Source organism: Uranotaenia lowii, chromosome 2, assembly GCF_029784155.1.
Source record: "Uranotaenia lowii strain MFRU-FL chromosome 2, ASM2978415v1, whole genome shotgun sequence".
Lineage (NCBI taxonomy): Eukaryota > Metazoa > Arthropoda > Insecta > Diptera > Culicidae > Uranotaenia > Uranotaenia lowii.
In genome coordinates, this window is record NC_073692.1 from 278,650,541 (window position 1) to 278,674,775 (window position 24,235).

General features: G+C 35.9%; 1 protein-coding gene and 2 long non-coding RNA genes across 9 annotated transcripts in view; 2 read left to right on the forward strand and 1 right to left on the reverse strand.

Annotated features, from left to right (window-relative positions):
• Window positions 1–1,728: 1,728 nt before the first annotated feature.
• Window positions 1,729–2,694, forward strand: LOC129748795 (uncharacterized). Its single transcript, XR_008737823.1, has 3 exons — window positions 1,729–1,944; window positions 2,054–2,189; window positions 2,308–2,694. It is a non-coding gene; the product is annotated as an uncharacterized LOC129748795 (long non-coding RNA).
• Window positions 2,695–3,772: 1,078 nt separating this feature from the next.
• Window positions 3,773–4,215, forward strand: LOC129742813 (uncharacterized). Its single transcript, XR_008736561.1, has 2 exons — window positions 3,773–3,938; window positions 3,995–4,215. It is a non-coding gene; the product is annotated as an uncharacterized LOC129742813 (long non-coding RNA).
• A 1,582-nt stretch (window positions 4,216–5,797) lies between these two features.
• Window positions 5,798–24,235, reverse strand: part of LOC129746034 (uncharacterized) — an 86,778-nt gene continuing 68,340 nt past the window's right edge. For 4 of the 7 annotated variants that reach the window (XM_055739453.1, XM_055739454.1, XM_055739455.1 and 1 more), the window contains exons 4-5: window positions 23,660–23,887; window positions 5,798–7,036 (exon numbers count right to left, since the gene is read on the reverse strand). In XM_055739453.1, coding sequence (XP_055595428.1) covers window positions 6,844–7,036; window positions 23,660–23,887 — 421 coding nt within the window. In that variant the 3' untranslated portion in view covers window positions 5,798–6,843. The remainder of the gene's footprint in view (window positions 7,037–23,659; window positions 23,888–24,235) is intronic. The other 3 variants (XM_055739456.1, XM_055739458.1, XM_055739457.1) reach the window with 2 other exon arrangements.

The following is a 24,235-nucleotide window of genomic DNA, read 5'->3' on the forward strand; positions in this document are numbered from 1 at the left end:
TTATTCGAATATTCGGCTCACCGAATAGGCCGATTATTTATTTTTAAATTTATACAATAACGGACTTTTCTCTCTCTTTTCCTCAAAAATAAAAGTGTTAAGCTAAGAAATAAATTGTTAAAAAAAAACGAGTTTGGCTCCTTAAAGCCTTAAGGTATGAGCCGTTTCAAATAAAGGATTTACAAAAAAAAAAAACGGACTTTTCAAATTTATCAAATAATTTTGGAAAATTTATAAAATATCCAAAACTAAAATTGAAAATACTACACATCCACCAAAAATTTCTGGATCTAAGTAAACATCTTAGGTGTATCCGTGCATTTTTCACTGTTAATAAATTAATTTTTTTTAGTATCGTTATTCCAGATTTTTTTATATATCCAGGCTAGCCCGTTCATGCCTTTTAAATATTTCCGGAAAATTTTGCGGTATGAAGACAAGTATCCTTTTCAAATGAAAAAGATGTAAGATGTTAAAAGTGTTATTATTTTTTCATATGTTCAGAAATAGCTTAACTCTATATGGGGTTTAGTGGGGGGATTAGACAGGACATCAAACGATCGGAAGACTGATATACAATGGATTGTGGGTTCAAGCCAGCCGGAGTATCTCGACAAATTTAGAATAATGACTAAGTTACTTTGGAACCTTTTCAGGATTCTTCATTTGTTTCGAACAGTTGGAAGGGAGTGAGATGAGTCAAACCTGTCCCAAGCCAGTTGTAACGGACCCCTTGGTTGTGCTGCAAATATTGTTTATAAGTTAAGCTTGAACAATATTTGAATATGCGATCGAGACTTCCCATAAAGCCTTGGGTCGAAAGACTTATCAGCCACTGGTGGGTTTTCATACATACATACATACATTTATCTTGTGTTGTATTCATTATGTATTTTTTGTTAACTTGCTGTATAAGGTTTAATTAAGTTTGGTGTTTTTCAAGTTTCATCTTGTTTTTTTTTAAGTTTACCTTTTTTTGAAGCTTGTTTTGTTATTTGATTAAATTATTTATTAAAATAAATTATATACACTGCAAAAAAATCTGAATCCTTTAAAGCACTGAAATTGAAAACCCGTAATATCACATGGCATAGAACGCGATTTTTCAATGCAAATTTACAGAGTCAATAAATAATTGAACAGTTAGCAGCACTGAAGTTTGAAAGCTTCAATATTACATGACACAGAAAACGTTTTCTGAATGTAAAATTCCGCCTTTTGTGATGCTTCTTTTTATTTACATCATATGTGATGTAATTTTAAAGATTACTTTCCTACTGTTAACACTGAAATAGAAATGTATTAAAATTACATGACAAGGAGCACGATTTTGAATGTAAAATAAAAAAACGGAATCGAAAACAGCACTGAAAACGAAATTGACCTAGAAACTCAAAATACCAAGAATCCTTAACTACACGGGAATAGAAATGATATGATATAATTAGCATGTAAACCGATTTGATGATGTAAAAATCAAAGCAACATAAATAAACAAACAGAAAAATAGAAATTTTCTTTATTGAGTAGTGTAATGGAAAAAAATGGTGTTGGTTTTCATCGAAAAGTGTTGGATATTCTATCATAGTTGCTGATCCACCCGTGGTTGGTGTTAATTCATCGAGTTCATCCGTAAAATGAATGTTCATGTTATTGTTTTGGTTTTGCCTCATAAGTTTATGCTTTTTTTCAGTTTAGTGGTCGTTGCGTTTTTTGGTTGGAAAGTTTAAGCACAAGTTTTCATTCTACTGGGTTTTACAGAGCTCCTGGGGCCTTCAATCGAGCTTTCTGGCGATGGCCGCACAAGTACCAGTAGCCGCAATGGATGGAAATAATCCCGGGGTGTCTAAACTCCAGCGGATTCGATATCCCAAGTTATCAATTTTCTACCGTATCATCTGTAAAAGGAACTACAAGAACTTTTACAATCAAGAGAAAACTCGGGTAAGTAGATTAATAATTTAACAATTATTGTTTCATGTTAGTGCGCACAGAAAAAGTTTCAGTAACAATAAACGGTAATATCCACTCAAATTATAATTTTTTATTTTAGGGAGCTTAATTCGTTCTATCGAAAGCTAAGTGCAGTTGAATGCTACACACCTGGGCAGCAGCGTTCAGTGTTAAAAGTTACGTTGAACAAAAACGATGATGGGGCAGAAAACCTCCTGCCTGTTGTAAACTTTCTGGTGAGAATTTTTTTTTTTAAGATCTAGTAGAATATTTAAATTGAGGTCTACATTTGAAAGAATGAAAGTGCTTGAAATCATCTTAAAATTAAATTAATTTTTCCATGTTCATTTACAGAATTCGGCTATTCGGCGCAGGAGGAGAAAAGAATAATGTCCCGGCCTTCTTAATTCATCTGATGTGGATGTCGGCAAGGATCGCAAAACCCTTTTGGAACCCTGTGCGGCTGACCATAGGTCCGGGCCTTTAGAGACGAGTGAAAGTGCATCGAGCAATGGAAACAACGTGAAAGAAGCGAGTGCAGTTTTCGAAAATCTTCGGATAATTTTTAATAGGATAAGCGAAAATGTCTACAGTTTTAGTTGAATATTAAAGCGATGTAAACAAATTTCTTATTGAACTTATTTTTTATTAGAACAGAAAGCCCTATAAAACACAAAGTGTAAAATTACATCACATATGATGTAACCAAAAAGAAGCATAATAAACGACGGAATTTTCCATGCAAACATAAAATTACATTTTTTTTTTTTAAATTTAAGAGACATGTAATAGTCAACTCGCACTGAAAATTCCGTCATATATGATGCTTCTTTTTATTTACATCATATAAGATGTGATTTTACAGATTTTTTTCGTAGTGTGTAGATTTATCTTTCTACATATGAAAAAAATGAATAAACTTGTTTTTACTTGTTTCATTCTAGGTCGATCTTTATTGGATATATGTTATGTAGTTTTATCTTCTTTTTTTTCTTTATTGCATCTTTCTTATATTATCTTGTTTGATTTTGTTTTTTTCTTGTTCTATATTGTTGTTTATATTGATTCAATTAGTTTTGTGTTGTTTACAGTGTTTTGTTTTGTTTGAGCTGGTGTTATTATATTTGAATTTGATCTATCTTATTCTGCCTTGTATTATGTAGTTTGATCTTAGTATTATCTTGTTTTTGCTTTATATACCTGTTTGGTGTTCTCTAGTTCTCTAGATACTCTGATATTTTCTCCCTGAATTGCGGGAATCGCGCAAAAAACAGTGTAAATAATTAAAAAAAACGTGTAAAACGGCACTTCTCGCTAAAACCACTAAGTCCTACCTGAAGTTACACTGTGATGCTATATGTTTGCGTTCATTTTATCTCGCTGTTTCGCAATCGATTTTTACGAAATGTATAGTTTCAGAAACCTCAATCCATGTTTTTGTAAACTATCGCAGGGCTTATGTAATAAATTCACTAGAACCGGTATGAATTTGCCTTTCTAGTGAATATCTTGCGTTAATATACTCAAAATCCGTTGCAAAGTTAATTTTTAAGTGTTGGAAAATCTAAGAAATTGCAACACGCAGAAAAAGAAAGGGGGTTGGTTTCAACAAAACGTTTTGTTATTTTATTTTACATTTTCAATGCATATTTCTTGATAGCTTTCACTAAAAAATCGATCAGAAATAACAATAAAATATTGTAATTTTTACACACTCATTTTTTATTACTTAAAAATTAAATTTGGTTTAGTTCGAAACCAAAAATCGGTTAATTTCAATGAACGTATAGTGAGACTAAAAATGAAAAACAAAAGAAAAAAAAAGAAAAATTTTCGAGGAAATATTAAAAAAATTTCTCATTGGAACAGCGAGCAGCAGCCGCCGAAACAATTTTTTGAAACCCCTGTGACTGCCGAGCACGATTCTCATTCGTCGGTGCGGCCGGAACCCTCCGAATTTGATCCACCATGCACTCATCTAACAGGTTTGTATCATAAATTAAAGATTAAGTGAGATGCTAATTTGTTTTTAATTTTTAAGGAACAGTCGGATTAACATGCGGAGCTCCCTACCTATTACATCGGTGCATTCTAAAAGAAAGGCGGACCATTACTTTCGTCCAGCAGCTACAACATAACGTGGGTTGGCTAGCGATTAGTGAGGATAAGTTGGCCATAACGTGCCAATACTCATCCTCACAAGAAGAATTTCCAATGTAAAAAAGGCATTTTAATGCGAATAAATTAAGCATAAATAAAATTCATTGAAACCGAATCAATAAATCCGAAAATCAACAACAATTTTGCTTTCGTTTGAATTGAAAAAAAGAAATGAATTCAAATCATACAAAATAGCTAATTTTTAACCTCCTATTCTTTTTAATAATAGCCTAGAAAAATTTTGTGTGTTTTACCCAAAATTATTTTATTATTTTGACAAGTATGATGGATCATTTTGAAAAAGGGGGTATTTCGTTTTCAATCAAACGATAAGTTCAAATCAAATAGATACTTTTATTCAATGTGGCCAAAAATATATTTGTGCTTTTTCCCAACCAAAAATTTTATTATTTTCGTTCGAAATCTTATTGTTTCTAAAATAAATTTTTCTGCGTGAACATCTGAAAATTCGTCAAAAATTCTGTGTATTTCGAGAATCCAAAGATGCTAAAATGTGTCAACATTACAATCCACTTTTCAAAATTAATCTACTGTAACTAAAAGAATTTTTACTGTTCATTTATTGAAAAGAACGGTTTTACATCACTTTTTAACATTTTTTTGTAGCCATGATCTTAAATAACTTAAAAAAAATTCTTGTGCAACGTATAGCTTCTAATTTAGGCTTTCTTGGACACTAAGTGAAGTTGAGCATTTCGTAGATGATCGACAGTCATTTTTCCGAAACATGTTTGTTAAGATTTTTTTTAACAACTTTGAATAACGGAAAATTGAAGTGTTGCAGCTGAATATTGTCTGAGAAACATATTACGAGTTTTCTGAAACTATAAATGTTGTACAAATCGGTTTAGAAACAAGAGAGATATGACGATTTTAATCGAAGAGTGTCAATTTGACACTCATGGTCAGGGTTACCAACATATATTTTCAATAATCAGGGAACTGGTGAAATAAAAATCAGGCAAAATCAGGCTACATAAGTAACGGAAATTCCTTTAAAAGTGATGACCTTTTTTTTTTTTTTGGTCATCACTCTACATTTTTACTGTGTTGTGGGCCTACTTGGTTGCATAATTCTACTGCATCAAAGCCGAAAGATTCCTTTTCATTCCCTTTTTAAGATAACATAACATAACTTGACGAACATAATTTCTAAAATTCACTCGGTCCATGGCAACCGTTCTCCAATTTCTCGAACACTCCACGTTCGCCAGATCACGTTCAATAGTGTCATATTGACATTTAGGGTTAAGAGTCTTGAAGCTGACATCTCCACCGAAGAGGTCTAGCCTCGTCTAAGATTTAGGAAAATATATGTGAAAATGTTCGATGATACGTTTCATGTTTCATAATGCGCATTAGAATGCTGTCTATTTTCCACACTTTCATGGCGACGGTAAAAATATACTAGAAGGTGTTCTAGATGTTTTGCACGCCGGATTCGGATGAGAGTGTGGTATCCTGACGCACGAGGTGAACTGCCCGAGTATAAACTGATATAAAAAGCAAGCATAGTCGAGAGCAGAGCTCAGAGTAGGGAAGAATAAACCCGATGAAAATCCCGTAAAAACGGCGAATGGTCCAGATCGGGATCATCACAGAGAATAGTAAAAAATGATATTTTTAAAACATATGTCATCAACAAAAAAAGCAAAAAAAAATATTACAATTTTTCATTGAACTTTATTTACAACATTTGAGTTTTCATTTTGACCGAAAGTTTTGTAACTAGCGCTAATAATCTTATCTTAAAATACACACACTCACTCGCTTTCTGTATCCATTCTATGGTAAGGATCCATAGCTCAGTTCAAAAAGATTTTCATTAAATTTCTATAATCACAATTGAATTTCGCAACACATTCATTCGTCTGCAGTAATTCGCAATGTAGCTTAATTGCTTCCGATTATCACTGTTATTCTTTTTTTTTGTTTTATATTAAACACATTAACTCCTGCTCTATTTGTAATATGCTTATATTGAATTGATTTGTATTACACTAAAAATATCTGCTATTATTTACATGATATATACATTTACATGCGACGACGAGTACTTTAAATATTTTGATTGCTGCATCACGATTTTGAGATGGATTAGAAAAATAAATATTAATCATTAAAGCGATACTTTTCACATACGAGTTTATGGTACAGTTGGTTTTTGTTTGTAACTACATTATATTTGTTCTACTACGAGCTTATCCTATAGATACTTTCGTTTTAGGATGCTGTGAGTTGGTAATAAATATAACATCACGATTGAGTTTTTAGATGATCATTTACAATGAGTTAGTTGATCTTAGCTTTGTCATGGAATTTGTACCATTAACGATAATAGTTTAATTTTTTGAGAACATTATACGAATACGCCTCAGTAGCAGCGATCGCTTAAGACACGAAGAGAAGAAACTTGTAGATGCATTTTTCAACAATCCTTATAAAATAATAGGAATCATTGTTAAACGAGTTGATCGATGCGGTGTCACGGACACCAATCCACGCCATCGACAAATTAAAAGCTTGACAGTACTCTAACCAATAAATAACATTCTTATATTGATTCATCGTTTGAGTGTTAGTGCTAGTTTTTCTTTTGCTAATATTCTCTGGCAACTTTATATTTACTTAGACTTTTTGGTATCATGCCAAACGAAGACCATACGAGCCGATCCGAACCGCAAAAGGGAGTGTTTTTGGCTCCAGACTTTAGTACTTCCTATTGTCGCGAATATGGGCCCGCTTGCGGCGCACCTTCTTCTCGCACTTGCCCCACCAGGATGTCTTGGTGCAGACGGTTTCCGGCTTCAGGACGAAGCACTTCGACTGGACGATGTTGAAGAACAGCTTGCCGACCATGTTGGCGTCGCTCGAGTCGGCCATCTTCAGGCAGGTACGGAATCTGGAGGGGGGAAAATAGAGTTTTTGGTTAGAAAATTTGATTATTTTCTACAATATTTAATAAACAACTCATAAGAACCAAAGAACAGATGAATATTATTTTTCCTTATTGAACTAAATTTTTGATAATAATTATCAATTTAGGTAAACTGGCAACACTTCTTCGGGTATTAATGTAGAGAAATAGCGACCTGGTAATACCCTGAATAAGATGTCTTTAACAGTGAACCAGTTTTGTGTCGCGCAGGTCGTTTAGGAATTTCAAATTGCACTTTTATAGTGAAAAAGATATCCATAACATGCCAATAACACGCTCGAAATGCCGCAAACCGGGTGTCTTTTCTACTTACTTTAACTTTATTGCAGTAGCTTTCAAAATTCTTAAAATTTGGAACATGTACATTCTCAGCTCCCGAAAATAAACAATCCAAACCACTTTCCGGAGAGCAATCCATCATACAATTATGTATTCTTTTGACAAGTCATGCCCGACTGGCGATTCGAATAACACCTTGAAAGTCACACGTGTTCATCGGGGGAATAGATGATAGGACACGAGCATGGCGCCATCCTTATTAATAAAAAAAACTGATAGGTACCTGTCAAAAGGAGATAGAATGAAACAAAGATTCAAATATTATATCTCCGGAATTCTCCTCAGGAACATTGAAGTCGTTTGTTTCGACCATATCGAACAGGTACAGGCCAAAAGGTCCTGTCTTTTTTTTCTATGTAGATTCTTTATGATTCTCGAACTGTGGGCACAGCATGAGCACTTGAGAGAATCGACTTCTGAATTATTATGTACCATAAGAAGTAGGCTGCGATTGTTGTGAATGGTTTTGATTTTTTTTTTCTCAAGAAATTCCGTTTCACTAAGCTGGCTAACGAATCAGATTCAAAGAAAGAATTATAATATTGTCGGTGTAGATGAGAGCAATACAAAAATATATACACAGCAAATTTTTTTTGCTGGAAACCAGCAAAATTTTGCTGGTTTTTGTCCCGCTGACTTTCCAGCAAAATTTCCAGCAATTTAAATTGCTGGAAAAAACAGCAAACGTTAATGCTGGTTTCCAGCAATTCAAATTGCTGGAAAATCAGCAATCCAGATTGCTGGAAACCAGCTATTTCTTTCAAAACAACCGGCTGTATTTAGTATCAAATTTATATTTCACTCAAAATTAAATATTGAATACTGGCTGTGCATGTAATGAGCAATAAGAAACAATTACTTTCTTCCATTTTTCAATAATGTTTGTATTTATTTCCAAGAACTTTTTCTAAAAATTTTACAACACCGGCTCTGGAGTGGCAGCTTTGTGCCAAAGAATGCCTGAGATAAGAATTCTGATTAGTATCTTTTATGAAATATCTACCTGTCAAATAAAAACTCACCCTTGATATGATGTCTGGTTGCTAAAATATAGGGGAAAATAAAAATAATTATATTAATCTAACCAAAATTCGTTAAATAGAGTCTTACCTTACATCAGCGTACGAAAACAAACAGACTCCAGTTCGAAATTCGATTGCTGATTTTCCAGCAAACTAGATCAATTGCTGGAAAGTCCAGCAATTAGGAAACCGATTGCTGATTTTTCAGCAAAAATGACAAGAACACAACCGAATGCTGAAAAATCCAGCAATTAGAAAACCGATTGCTGGTTTCCAGCAAAAATTTAGATTGCTGAACGTTTCCAGCAATTTTTTTTGCTGGAAATCGAGGCAAAAATTTACTGTGTACACACCCAAATATATACGAGAGAGTGGGGAATCATGGGCCACTTTTTTTCGTTGTTCCATAACTTCTTTATTATAAAAGGTAAAATGAAAATAAAAAATGGTATGGTTTTCTACATTTTTAAGGTATCATAAAGTATGTTTTTAAAATTTTAAGTAAATTATTTTCTCCAAATTCCAACTGTTTTAAAAAAAGCAATATTTTTTTGATTTTGAAAAATGGTGGGGAATCGTGGGCCACCTAATCCAAATTGACCAAATAACATGCAAAGTTTATGAGTTGACTCAAAACTGTGATTTCCTAATTCATTTCTTTATTTTAAAGAAATTCCAGATGATGAAATAAAAAAGAGAGCTGTGTATGATCGCATAGATTCCAAAACCTGGCTCGCGAACGTTTTGGCAAAATTTTTATATAGGATGGACAAAATATTTTTCATAACTCTTCATTTAGCATAAGAAAACTTTACAGATAGGTAAAACGTTTTTTAAGTTCTGAAAGTGTATAGGGTAAGTGAGCCCTATTTTGGCATGGTCCTTTTCTTGGCATGCCAACATGTCTATTCATGTTTTTCAGGTCCAAATGGAGCTTGAAAAATTTTGAATATATTTTCATTGCAAAGAGAATAATTTGTTTCAAATCTGTGCATACCGAATTTTTTTATTCTTTGTACTTTAATAAAGAAGTTAATTTTTTTCGATCTGCATCCGAGGAAATTATGTTGGAAATCATCGTATGAAAATCAGATGAACTCACCTTTCTAGTGCAATTGTTAAATCCACATGCGATTTCAAACGTGGACATTCATTTGAAAAATTTACAATAAATACTCATGCTTACAGTTAAACTCGGCAAAAAATCAAAAAATACTAGAAAAACCAAAGAGTGAATATTTCTTGAGGTTTTGAATAAAAATTTAAAACTAATTTTGTTCCTTTTCTTGGCATGCAACTTCAATCGAAATACACCACCAGTGTTGGAAGCTGGAAAAAATACATGGTAATTACAGAGGTATTTTTGGGCTGATGTTTTCCCCAAAACTTCATTTCAAACTACGCATAAATGTTTTCATACTATTTGGGTTGTATGATAAGACCGTTTCTATCAACTTAAGCTTTGAAATAAGTTGGAGAACATAAGTAATTCGACTAACTAAAAGTCATATCCAAGCATTGAAAATGCAAAAATCTCTATTTGGGAACCATGAATCGAAGGTACATTGGTATGCGTGCTAACAGCATTTGCATTGCAGTTTGCCGAGCAAAAGCCACGTGGTCTCCTACAGAACACAGTGGTTTGAAATATAAAAAAAAAACTAAGTTAAATTAAGCAAATCACAAGACTTAAGATGTTTTTCTTATCCAAAAATTGTTAGATCGATGGCAATTTATGACTTTAGTATATAAAATACACAACTAATTGAGTTTTGGAATCGTTTTCTATTGCTTGGGAACCATATACTCAGAATTTATTTTTTGGATTTTTGTTCTAATTTTTTTCTTGGAAACAGAAGCTGGAAGTTCAGGAAAATACCGTTTTCTTTCCAATTATTCCTTAAAATATATGAGTCGATTTAAAAAATGTTTTAGCAAGGTTTACATTCTAACATCTATTTGGCGTGTCGAACCACTGCGCAACGCCCCGGGCATTTGAGATGGCTCTTGCCAGAAGCTCATAATCTCAGCTAACAAATTCAAAAGGGCAAAATTTTAAAATACCATTCAAGGAATTTTTCAATTTCCTACTTTATGGAGCCAAACTCCACAATATGAAGACAGTTGTTTGGTAGTGAAAATAACCCTATGTGTCGCAATCGCATTGCGGAATTTCTGGACTTCCGACTTTTTGAAATGAAAGCATATTTTGTGCTTCCCTTCCAACCAAGTTCATCAATGTTTTCCAAAGCCTTTTTGTTGTATGAGTGAAGCCCGGTGTTCCATCGTCGCATAGAACTTTACGTCCAGCTGACGTCATTCTGTCAGTGGCCTTATACTCAGAATAGCCAACGATTTTGTTAACTGTCAATTGAGCCTTGTTGGTAAAGATCTATTGCACTCTGCTGGTGGCCAAGAATCGGATCATAGAAACGGAAAACAATTGGTACGGCGGCCAAGTAATTGGAGCACCGCTGTGAGTACTTTGCATGCATTTTGCTCACATTAATGAAAGTGTCATAGAGAACACATATTTTTGTTGAACTCTAAGCAAGTTAGCAAGTAAATTCTTCAAAGGATGTTCTATGGTACACTCAACAGGAAGGTTGGAATGTCGAAAAAAAGAGTAAACCATGCCTTAGGTGCCAAGGTCGGGTACATTTACCCTAAAAACAAAAACATATAGGTGATTTAAGATGTGTGGCCCACGATTCCCCAGAAGCTATGATTTGCAAAATGGTTGCGTTTGTGTTACTTATTGATGTTTCATCAAAAATTCCTTTTCCACGTGAAAGATCATTGTCGTGATCCTTTCTAGATCTTTTCTTTTAACCACTATTTCACTCAAATATATTACGCAGCAACTACAAAACGGTCCGTTAGTGTAAAGATTAGTTAATAGACTAATCCCATCTACTTGTTTCTCTTTCTTCTTGAAATTCAATACAACCTTCTCTTTCTTTTCATACACGCTCCTTTTTCAAACTCAAAGATCCAAATATGTACCACAGACACTGAGAAAATATCAATAAAGCATTATCAAGTTATGGATATAACTGATTTATAAATTATTCCGTCTATCATCCTCTACACGTACTGTTATTCTCTACAATCATGACAAAACTAAGATCATAAACGTATGAAAATATTTTTGTTATGCACTTTAGGTTCCCCATCGATGAAATTAGCGGGTGTTTTTTAATTATGTAAGTAATTTTTTCTAACTTTTTTTTAGCATGAGAGCACCTGCAACGGTTCAGGCGTAAATATTGGTTTTAAGTATACCAGTTTTAGCAAAATTTGAAATTTTAGAATCGGCTAAAACACCCACTCCCCACCGGTGTAGGAGCAAATTTAAAACGGAATCACTTTCATCGCAGACACTCAATAATTGAGAAGAAAAAACCCATTTTATTAGAAAAATTGCATAAGTTATGAGTTTCACGGTTAATTGTCTTAAAATTAATTCTACGAATATTCTTTTTGACAGAACAATGATTTCAACTATTCTACCAGGATTTCATTAATTTAAAAGCAAAAATGACTACACAACGAGGAAAAAAGGTCAATTGAAACAATTCTTCAATTAATTCAATCAAATTGCTTTGAATCAATGGAATAAAGTTTTGTTAAAATGAATTTTTTTTTTTCAAGTTATTGCTGACATTAAAAAGGAAACGAGAAATGTTTATCCCAAAGTCAAAGGAAATTTTCCCTTGATTTGTCGACATTTGTGTTTGACAAAAACTTGTTTCACTATTTGCAAATTTATGTATGGATACAGAAAAATATGCTGATATTGACGAAAACTCCGAGTAATCCACACGAAACTAAAAATCTCTCAATATTAACAATAGCAATAAACATTTATTTTACCTCATCGAAAAAGTATTAAAATTATCTTTTCGTTTATTTTTTTTCAAATTTTAGAACGCTGACTGGATTAACTAATTCGTCGAGCCCTAATGAAAAGCTTCTTATTTATATATAAAATCGAGAATAATGTGACATCTATTAATTATACTTGATATGGTTTTTATTAACATCTATTCTCAATTTATGTTACGTATAGGGTGGTTGAAGCGAAAAAAAATATTCAAATAATATCTAGAAAAGAAATTATTATCACACCCAATGTTACCCAAACATGTGTGAAAGAAATCATTGTTGGCTAAAATTTTCTCACCGTGAACTAAATCGGTCTGTCGTATATTTTGAAATCCTGTTCCAAATTTGCATGAATTTGGAACAAAGGCGTATAACTGTTGGGAATTTTGAAATCGAAAACTGTGCTAAAACAGCAATTTACGCCACCGGTGCCAGCCGAAATGTTTTAGCGTGGTCGAAAACCGTGTTATGCATCTACCGTTGGGACAGCCCTGATAAATAAAAGAAGCATATGATGCGTATTTCAGTCAACAACATATAGGAATATATGCTCACGCAAAGCGACGCCGATGACAGTTGGTTTGGGATTTTTATCTCAACACACATCTGAGATATTAAAAGTGGTCCACCTTTCCCCATGGCCCACGATACCCCACTCTCCCCTACAGAAATAAAATCATAAAACAATATTCTTTATTCGGTAAAGTGTCACAAATGTAAAAAAAAACTATATCAATTGCATACTTCAAGGCAAAGTTACAGTTTTAAGTATTGATTTTGAGAAATTCCCTTCCAAACATTCCATATTGGGCGCAATCAGTAACACTTTCCGAAAGCCAAAACATCAAAGGAAAGAAATGCTCTTCAAAAGGATCACCATTTGACGCATTCGCCAGGCATCATTTGGACTGACCCTCCCAGATTATACGTAAGAAGTGTGAGGTGATAATTTACGCTATTATATTTACACGTTCTTTTTTTACCCTTCGACCATGTGTCGGATGGATATCGGCCTATATCAAAGCGCAAAAGGCGAGGCGGATTAGTTACGCTCTACTCTCGAGAACGCCTCTCGAGATTGTTTATCGAGATCCTGCCCAAGACGCCCGCCGCCACACAAACATTAAAATAAAACGCAGCGTCCTTTTTCGCCTGTTCTATTATTTCCAACTACCTAAGCTGACTTGAAGGAGTGAACCAGATTCGGCTTGACTGCTGCCCTGAAGCCTGGCGTCGTTTTGGGAGGCTTGTCGCTTTCTGTGACCGTTCAGTCCGGTTGAGATCCTTGAGTGATGCTCATTAATTGGCGCCCACTGCGAAGGACGTGTGTGAACGATTTGTGCCTACCAACATAACCTGTAACTAATTGACCACAATCCGACGTTGATTGGTTTGCGGTGCAACTCGGAAGTGGGATGGGTTGGAAATACATAAAAGCCTCCATTTTCACGCAATTTGACCCACTGAAAAACTTCCTTGGTGTTCCACTGCAGCCTTTCAGGGGCCAAAGCCAAACGTCAAAAAAGCCTTAATTAATTACAACCGATTCGTATTGTTTCTCATCTTCCCCGATAGCAATAATAAGATAAGCAATTAATGAAATCTTAACAAGGCAAAACGTGTCGTTCATATTCCCAGCGCATATCCGAACGGATAGCCACGTTCCAATAGCCACGAGGAAAAAGAAAGACATTTACGACTCACGCACAAAAAAACACATGGCAGGAAAAATCTTGAGTTTTTTTTTTCGTCTGATTACCGGTCATAAATTATCGGTAAAAGAGCATACAGCGCCGGCGACCGGAGTCGTAAAATTGTTACATACTGCGAGCGTGACATACCTCCATCTCGCTTGGTCGTCGTCGTTGGACATCTCCAGTTCTAGGCTGGATCTATGTATTTTATGCTAAGCATTCGAACTGAGTAAAGCATGTCAATCCGTTTGGGAAATAAATCTGAAATTTCGATTGATTTTCTATTTTTCAAATTCTGAATGTTTATTACCGTTAGTCGATGGAAAAATTGAAAACTTTAATACATTTTCTTAGTTATCTTTTTTTTCTGTGCGTCCCTACTTCAACTTGATTTTATTCAGTTCCATAGTAAATTATTTGAAGGTGAAATATAGGTAAAGGTAAAAGGTAAAGGTAAAATTACATGTCGGATCAAATGAGTTTAAACCATTTTCCGGTAGCAACTAAGAAACGACGAACTATAGGAAAGAGCTACAGCCCTTTTCAACAAATATTAAATTGATAAAAATAATTGGATTAGTTTTTTTTATATGTTTAACAAAATGGTAAGTGAAACGTTGTTCCCGTTTCTTTACCCATCATCAGAAGCAAAAATAAAGTTAAGCAGCTCAATTTTTCAGCAACTGATTAAAATGAATTTACGGCTGAAGATGGGTGAAACACGCAAGCAGATACGAAACGCACATGTGATCATCCCGTCAATGCGTCTTGTTAAGTTCATAATAAATATTATTAAATTAAAAAGAATTTAAAAAAAATAAAAAAGTACTTAGCTTTTGATAAAACACACTTTCCGTAAATTCTTAGTCATCTTTGAATAACAAAGCTAACGTCGCATGGAAGTTGGGATGGCGGAACCTCTTTATCTTCTTCCAGAGATTTGTACAAATCCGGAATGTTGCAAGAATGATCAGAACTGATCATTAGCAGGTTGATGCACATTGAATTCTACACAATCTTTCATTTTTTCACAATTGACCACAATTCATTAAATAAATTTTTAGAATTTTGGCAGGAGAAAAAAATATTCGCTGTTTATTGCGCCAAGGCCTACTTCACGACTCTTTAAGAAAAAGTGACCAAAATGCCTTATAAAACCCTTTGGATAGAATACGTCTCTGGCAATGGAAAATTAAACATAATCAAAACTTATTGGAGACAAGTGGCTCTCATGAGAATCCATTGGCTTCAAAAAGTGGATTTGAATATGAGTTTATAGAATTTAAGTATTCTGAAATATTTTTTAGCAAAATATAATGCAGTGCAAAGTCGGGTAAGATGGACACAGCGGGTAAAACGGAAACTTTCAGTAATTCGGAAATTACAATGTTTGGAAAAAAAAATCTAATGAAGGAAATATGTTTTCCTAGGTGTATTAACACTTTCGAGACCCTTTGTTGATTTACAGCAAGCAAGGTCTCATAATAGTAAACAAAAAAAAAAAAAAACCAACAACTTTCAGGCTGCACCATTTGATGTAATTTTTTCTACTCATAAAATAGTCCATAGGACGCATTTAACAAAATAATGCATTATAGGGTTTTTATTGTTTGTTTAGAGAGACTTCAACTTTATACACCCAAAATTCAGCCTCTGTGCCAATGGCGTGTAGTCAATTACATAGCATCATTGGTACAAGAAGATAACGCGATCGGTGCTGATTCGATTTGCTCCCACCGGCATTAATCTCCCAAGTTAACCGAATTGCGTATGTCTGAAAGAAACAAAACAAAAACGATTTCACGTCCCTCCCTATCGCATCACAAGACGAAGAAGGATGGAAATAAATACCGGCCAACACCAGGCAGCCAGCGAACCGAGCACTGTGCGTGTGAATGTAGCAAAAGCAACAACAAAAACATCCTTCTAATTCAATCCCTTCAATCCACCAGCAAACAACCACGGCCGAGCTGTGCGTGTGTATGCAGTAAAAGCAACAACAAAAAAAAACATTCCTTCAATTCTATTCGCCGGCAAACAACCACGGCTAAGCTGTGCGTGTGTATGTAGCAAAAGCAACAAGAATATATTCCTTCAATTCACCGGCAAACAAGCACCGGCCAAGCTGCCCGGCTTTAGCAGCTGTGTATATGTAGCGTGTGTATGTAATAGCAGGCAGTAAGCGAAGCACAGTTCTCATTCAATGGGTTTCCCGTTCCTTCACTCCCGTTCCCTTTCCCGTTTCCATCACAAGACAAATGAATACCTTGAAAGGCGGCCAAACGCCGGGAAGCCACTGTCGTGCGTTTCTTTTGTGATTGATCTGTGGCAGAATGCCTATGACAAATATCCCTCTTCCTGCATGAAGCCCAAATAGTACACTGGTTAAGATGTCGGTCTGGCAAGACCAATTAGTTAGTGATTTGAGTTCGATTCTCCCTACGGGCGCTGTGGTTATATTTTTATTTTCTTGTTTCTGGGATGAATTATCCAATAGGAACGAAATCCCATAAAATGTTTTTCTTGTTTGGCTTGAATGTAGTGGTAATGCAGCATTTTAGTTGGGAGCCAAGTCCTTATGCCAGTTACGGTTTTTCAAACATATCATCTTCGGCACAGTGCACATTTCAGCGCATTATCGGCACAGAGATGGGCTAAATAGGCATTGGATTTTTGCAACCTCTTCTATGGGTGTAGGAAGAAATCCCATTAAAAATTTGCATTTTAATCTAAACATGGCTAAAATAGGAGTATTTTAACCAACCTTGTGTTTATTCGCAAATTTGGACATCTTCTGAGTGCGGACATGCTCCGGGACGCTGAACTTATCCTTGGCCGCACCCATAGAAGAGGTTGCAAAAATCCAATGCCTTTTTAGCACATCTCTGTGCCGATAATGCGCTGAAATGTGCACTGTGCCGAAGATGATATCTAGCGTAACATTTCAAAAGGGCGAAACTGCCAAATGTAAACAAATCAAGTTAACGGTCATTCCGGATGCACGCGGTTGCACTTTACCTATCAAACGCGGTTTCATCTTAAAATTACTTAAAACTTTCAAAAAATTGATAAAATTCAATTGGGCGAAACTTCCTGTTGATGCATTTTCGTTGGAACGTGAAGTTACGCCTATTCAAAATGGAGTGAATTTTTCTATTCGTGTAGATCCAAAAGGCGTAACTGAGTTGACCGTGTGTGACAAAACGGCCTAATTAGTTTTTGCGTGTAGGATGAATGGGCGTAACTTCAAAACCAAAACAAAAACGGCCGATCAATTGGGCGAAACTTGCAGGCGTAACTGAAATCGAAAACAATAATAGGGCGAAACTCGAAAATCTCTGAAATTTCGCGAAAAAGGTAAAAGTTCTTGATAACCATCGAACAATAAGTGAATGTAATGCACATTTTTTGATTTTGTTGAACAAAAAGTGGTCGATTTTATAAATAGGATTTGAATAGGTGTTCCGAATTTTCAAACGTGTTTTTCTCGTTTCGAGCTAACTGCTAGTTTCGCCCTTTTTAAATGTTACGCTAGATATGTTTGAAAAACCGTAACTGGCATAAGGACTCGGCTCCCAACTAAAATGATGCATGCCCACTACATTCAAGCAAAACAAGAAAAACATTTTATGGGATTTCGTTCCTATTGGATAATTCATCCCAGAAACAAGAAAATTAAAATATATACCACAGTGCCCGTAGGGAGAAACGAACTCAAATCACTAACCAAATGGTCTTGCCAGACCGACACCTTAACCAGTGTACTATTTGAGCTTCATGCAGGAAGAGGGATATTTGTCATAGGCATTCTGCTACCGATCAATCACAAAAGAAACGCACGACAGTGGCTTCCCGGCGTTTGGCTTCCTTTCAAGGTATTCATTTGTCTTGCGATGGAAACGGGAAAGGGAACGGGAGTGGAGGAAACGGGAAACCCATTGAATGAGATCTGTGCTTTGCTTACTGCCTGCTATTACATACACACGCTACATATACACAGCTGCTAAAGCCGGGCAGCTTGGCCGGTGCTTGTTTGCCGGTGAATTGAAGGAATATATTCTTGTTGATTTTGCTACATACACACGCACAGCTTAGCCGTGGTTGTTTGCCGGCGAATTGAATTGAAGGAATGTTTTTTTTGTTGTTGCTTTTACTGCATACACACGCACAGCTCGGCCGTGGTTGGTTGGTTGAAGGGATTGAATCAGAAGGATGTTTTTGTTGTTGCTTTTGCTACATTCACACGCACAGTGCTCGGTTCGCTGGCTGCCTGGTGTTGGCCGGTATTTATTTCTATCCTTCTTCGTCTTGTGATGCGATAGGGAGGGACGTGAAAGCGTTTTTATTTTGTTTCTTTTAGACATACGCAATTCGGTTAACTTGGGAGATTAATGCCGGTGAGAGCAAATCGAATCAGCACCGATCGCGTTATCTTCTTGTACCAATGATGCTATGTAATTGACTACACGCCATTGGCACAGAGGCTGAATTTTGGGTGCGGTGAAAAACAGGTTGCCGGGGATCTGTTAGAAGTCGGCCTTCAGGTTTCGTCGTCCATGATGCAGCATTCAACTTTCGTCAGCATGTTGAGGTACAACTGCCTAGCACGGGTTTTGGTGGACTTGTTCTGCTTCTCGTCGCGATTAGGGGCCTTTTAAACCTCGAACGTTCGAAGCCCAGCCTTAGTTTTGGCCTTCTGGACAGAACTTCGGCTTAGGTGCAGCTTCTTGGCCACATCCCGGCGTTCGGGTTTCGGTTGAAGGCCCCAACTACACGGTTGTGATTTTTGGTGGTCACTCGTGACACTGTGGAATTCGCGATTTTCAACGTTTTAGTGATGGAACGATGCGAGAGATCCTTGTTCTCGTGAAGAATGCGCTAGATTTTATCACACACAAGCTGTTCTTTCGACTCCATTTCCGCGAGTTTTGATCACAGGATTTAAACAATTGCAGGATGTAAACAATGCACTATGAACAAATTCCACCCAAATTTTCATTGAATTCGATCCAACGGTTAAAAAGTTAGTAGAGTTGAAATTAGTGTGGTAATTTCATCGTGGACACCCTTTAGTGATCAACAATTGGGAAATATTGCATAGTTCAATCAATCGCACATGGAGGCTGACTCATCTTAAGATATTGATGCTGATGGCAAATCAAAAATATGTGAGTGCCTAGCGAAGAACCAACTATGTAAATTACCAAGTATGGAACAATTCCATTTGTAACATTTTTCTGGTATCACTACTTGTGCTTGAATAAGTTCAATGTAAAGAAATGTGTACCATTTTTACATTCCGATTCGTTCATTTCGCTTTCAATTGTAACTATGCTAGTAACAAATGTTACCCAGCATCAGCCATCATCTTGACCCAAATGATGAACCCGAAAACAAACGAACAAGTGTCGAATACCGCAAAAGATTGTCACCAGTTTTTCCACTGCGAAAAGAAAGAAAATATATGTACTTGCTATAGAAGTCTAGATGTCTAGAGAGTGAAAAAATCGGAAAAAATAAGCGTCTCAAGAAAAATTGGCGCCGCACACGTCATCATCTGCACCTCTCGGTGTGGCGTTGTCATAAAACTGCCATCCACAATCACTTTTGACCGTGGCCGGTGGAAGAATGATGGCGCAAAGTTTGCGCCATGTCCGGATATTGGCGCGGCCCAGAATCCACCACCCCCAATCTCTACTTCCATAAGAGGATCCGTACGGCAGACACTTGATACCGTTTGTGATAGTGAGGATGAATGGGGAGATTTTGGAAATCGAACAGAAGACGACGTTCATCGTCAATGGGAAAAATGAGCAGATGATTCTCGGTAAGTTCGGTGAAACATCAAATGCATTATACGCCTTTCGTAGCGTAATCGCATTGCGGTTGAAGGAGTTTTAATTGAAATATCATCAGATTGGGATTTCGTTGTTTTAAATTGTTTTAAAAATCGATTTGTCAGATGGAACGCATTAAATAGGATAACCATTTCTCATTTTCGTATTTAGGGCAATATCCTTTGAGAAACATTGCCTTAAAAAAAAATAACACAATCTTCAACGTAGAAGTTTACAGATGGAAGTTTTTTTTCCTTTTTTTTGCGCGAATAATTCTTCTCCCTAGCTCGAGCCGGGACGAAAAATGTGGGTGTTGCTGCTGCTGACATTTTTATTGTACAATTTACTCATTGTCTCACTTGTACCTTTGATTTACCTTTCTGTGCACAGATTCTCCCTTCAGTCAGTCATGACAGACAGCGTTTTGCTGCAATTGCTCGATATAAAAGAACAACGCCGGCATGATGTTCTTTCTCGTAACTACCTTCCTATTTGAAATGGGGGTACATTCAAACAGTTATTATGCGAATGCTACCCTGCTTTCAACATTAGAAGGGATTAGGTGGGTTTTTTTAAGAACCTAAAAAGAATTTTTCATTACGATTGATGAATTTCAAAGCTACTGCACTTCAATTTAAAAAAAAATATTCACAGCTGTATTTTGAAAGTAACATTCAATTAAAAAGATTAGATCCTTTTTATCTATCAACAAATTAATGAACGTGTTCTAAAACCCATCGTTTTCTCACAAAGATCATCTAGCGCTAAAGCTTTTGTGGATTTGGCATCTTTTTATAAAACAATCCAGCCATGGACTGATACGTTGTGAACAACGTCCAGATGGGGATCAAGAACATAAATTTTATTTCCCATGTTACTTAAACTTTGCAGACAAGATTCAAAAGTTTAGAATGGAAAGTTTAGTCAATTTTCACGGTTATCATCTCAAATGTCGACTATTTTTCCAAAAATGAAACAGACAAAAAGTCCATCGATGATGAACCATGACAATATCTGGCAAATCAATCTCATTACCAAAAGGGAACACTCGGCTAAAACTGTGCCAAATCGTTTGAATTGGCGATACCGAGGAGAACTTTATTCGTAAACCTCCGGCAGATGGTTCGAATTTCTACCGATTCATCGGAATCCATACATTCTATCTCCTACTTATGTTGTGTCTAGAGAGCATGGCAACAGACAACCTAAACAAAAACCAACAGCAGAGAAAAAAAATCTGAATCCCTTCCCACAATTGCCTGCTTTCACTCGATCAAAACATGGCTCATATTTAACGGCCCTCAAACGCAGAAGCACCGTGGCAAATTGAGACATGCCGCTGCTGCTGCTGAGGCGACGCTTTGCGAATCGAATGTTTAGTGGTCACAAGGGGCAGAGAATGATAAAATCAGCTGGTTAATGCCATTTATTTCAATAAGGCAAACGGCCAAGAAGATTGCATATCCGATTTCATAAAAGAATTTGTTAACAAAATTTAAACCAGAGGTCCAGCAACTGTCACCCGGTGTGGTCTTCTGGTTCTGGATGAAACCGTTGGACGATTATGTTAAGGAATCGCAGACGAGTTTTTGAATATCTTTCTCCGGTTTGACAGATGACCTTTCTGTGTGTCAATTAATTTAACATTTCTTAGTTTTTTTTTCTTCTGGCCTAAAACAGGCGAGAAACCTCCAATGTAAACATCCATTCTTGGGCAGATCACAGACCGAGTGATGGCATTCCTAATAATTATTCAATCATTTGATATCTTACTCGTGGTTTGCTCGACCAAGAACATCGAAAAGTTACTACTACAACCACTCAAATGGTACCCATTGATAGAGTCTATTGCATAACGTTGGAATTCGGTTCTTATCTTTTAGAGGTTGTCTATGAAGAAAACACGAGGATGAATTGAAAATTTTAAAAAATTTCTCCGTTCGTATGTAACTTTCAAACTAATAAAACCCAAAAGAGTATATATCAATAAAAATCAAGAAAAAAAAATGAAAAAAAATTTTTGTGTCAAAATTTATCAACAGATTTTAAATCATATTTTAGACTTCAAATTAACAAACCGAAACGAATCAAATGCAAACCCTTTTAAAAGGAATAAAAGGATTTTATTGTACGATATTCAAAAAGGAAAATCAACGAAAATGTTTTTAACTACAGTAATGTTTGTCTTATCAAAATAAACCAATAAATTTGTTTGTTTGTTTTCAAAAATTAAAAATCGGTCTTGTAATATTCCTTCATAACAACACTTATTTACAACTTTGCTTGTCATGATGATATTCATTAGTTTTTAAGTTCATCAATAATTTTAAAAATTTTCAGCATTCAATGAAATTTTTCAAAATAATAATTTTACCGAGGAATTTTGGAAGTATTAAAAGAAAAAAAAGAGTAGATAAATTTGCTTTGCATCTCGACAATTTAAAACTCAGACCTCCTTGGAGTCCTATTTCCAGTACCTCCTGCCGGACGACCAGCAGCTGTTCTTCCAGATAGCTTCATCATCATCCCGATTGCCGTCCTCGAAAAAATCAAGACTTTCCGTTCCTCCGGAACCTTGAATCCTAGACAAAACTGCTTATCGAGGAAACTTCCATTGCGGATCCATTTCTTGGTAAACTGTTTTCCGATAATAACAATTTGTAACACCTGATAATACTTGATTTGAGGCAATTGAAAACGATTTTCCGGTAAATAATTGAATGTTTGACTAAAATTTCAATTTTTTGCAAGTTTGAATTTGGCAGATGGAAAAAACACGGTCTTTCTCGGCACACGCCTACTTCACTTCTCCAAAAGGGAAAATATTGTCATTTTAGCGAATTTTAAGGCAAAGAGAATCCAACATAGATTCAAGCTGAATTTTTTTCTGAAGTTAATAAATTCTAATCCTCACTTATTTTCGTGTTGAACTTTTCAACCGTTTATAAAAATAAATCATAATTTTTTGAAATGGTGAAAATGATCGAAAATACCTAACTATTTTTGTTATTTTAGTTACGTATTTTGATTCAGTTCAAAAAGATTTTTCTATGAGGTTATGATTTATAAGTTCAATGAAAATTGTAATTTCATTGAAGATCTTCCTTTAAACAGAAAATAAGGTTATTAATTTTGAGTGGGGGTATCATAAGAGCAATTTTTTTGTACCTACTAAATATTCCAAAAATATAAAATGAACAAGTTTTCTTCATATGAACTGTAAAATGCTGCACAGTGCAAGTAACGGAATTTGGAAAGCAAAACATTCGAAATTGTTTTCCCTAACTGTGATAGGTGTGAAGATTTGATGGCCCACCAACGATAGAAATGATCCAAAATACATTATTCCCAGCTTCGATTTGTGCTATAATATCTGTACTAACAATGGATAAAACTGATATATCGGCAGCTACCGAATAGCCGATAGCGGTTGATTGATCGATTCGTTCGATCGTTAATCGTGGGATAAAATCCACTCTCTATCCCTCGAAACGGTAGCCCTTGATCCGTTTTTCTTTCGTTTGTTTGATTGATGGTGTGTTAAAACGGCCTAAAACCGAAAGTGATCGGCAACTTAATCCCTTTTAACAGCAACATACCGCATTATTGTTGGCGTAACCGCAATCGAAACTACCATGTAAATCAATCAAAACGCCCCGAAATTGATTCTCCACCAATCTACAAACCCAACCACCAGGTCGGATGTTCTCGTCGATCGTTGATCATCTTGATGCCGTTTTTTTTTCTTCGTCTCCCCTCTCTGTCTCTCTCGCTTAAAGCCTTCAAACAATCTTCCATATCATTTACCTCTCATCGCAACTGCAGTGCATCAGCGTGTTGACGCGCCAGTTGAACACGCCGTACTTGGTCTCGAAGCCCAGGATCCAAAACGGGCAGGACAGATCATGCTGGCGGCAGCACCGATCCGCCTTGGACAGGCCGCCCATTTCGACGTAGTTGCGCGCGCTCCAGCCCTTACCGCACCACTTAGTGCCCGGCACCCGGAGCATGCTGGACAGATCCCGACGTTGTCTGCTTGATTTTGTGTTTTTGAAGAGTGTGAGTATTTTTTTTCAAAAGGCAGGGAAGGCAACAATTTAAAGGGTCGATAACAAACGATCATCGGGGGAAGGTGGTGTGAAGTGGTTCGAATCTTTTGTTTTAATTCCGCCTTCGGGTTTTGGGAAGGGAGGTCTGTTTGAAGAAGCAGGATGGATTTAAGGATTTACAACAGACTACCGGGAAGGACAAACAAAATATGTTAAGGGGACTGTGTTGATGTCGACAGGTAGGTATTGATAGGTTGATAAATTGTGTTTTAACGAAAAGGAACACATAAAACATTGATCAAATGATTTCCGTCCGTCGTCCGTTGGTTCCCGG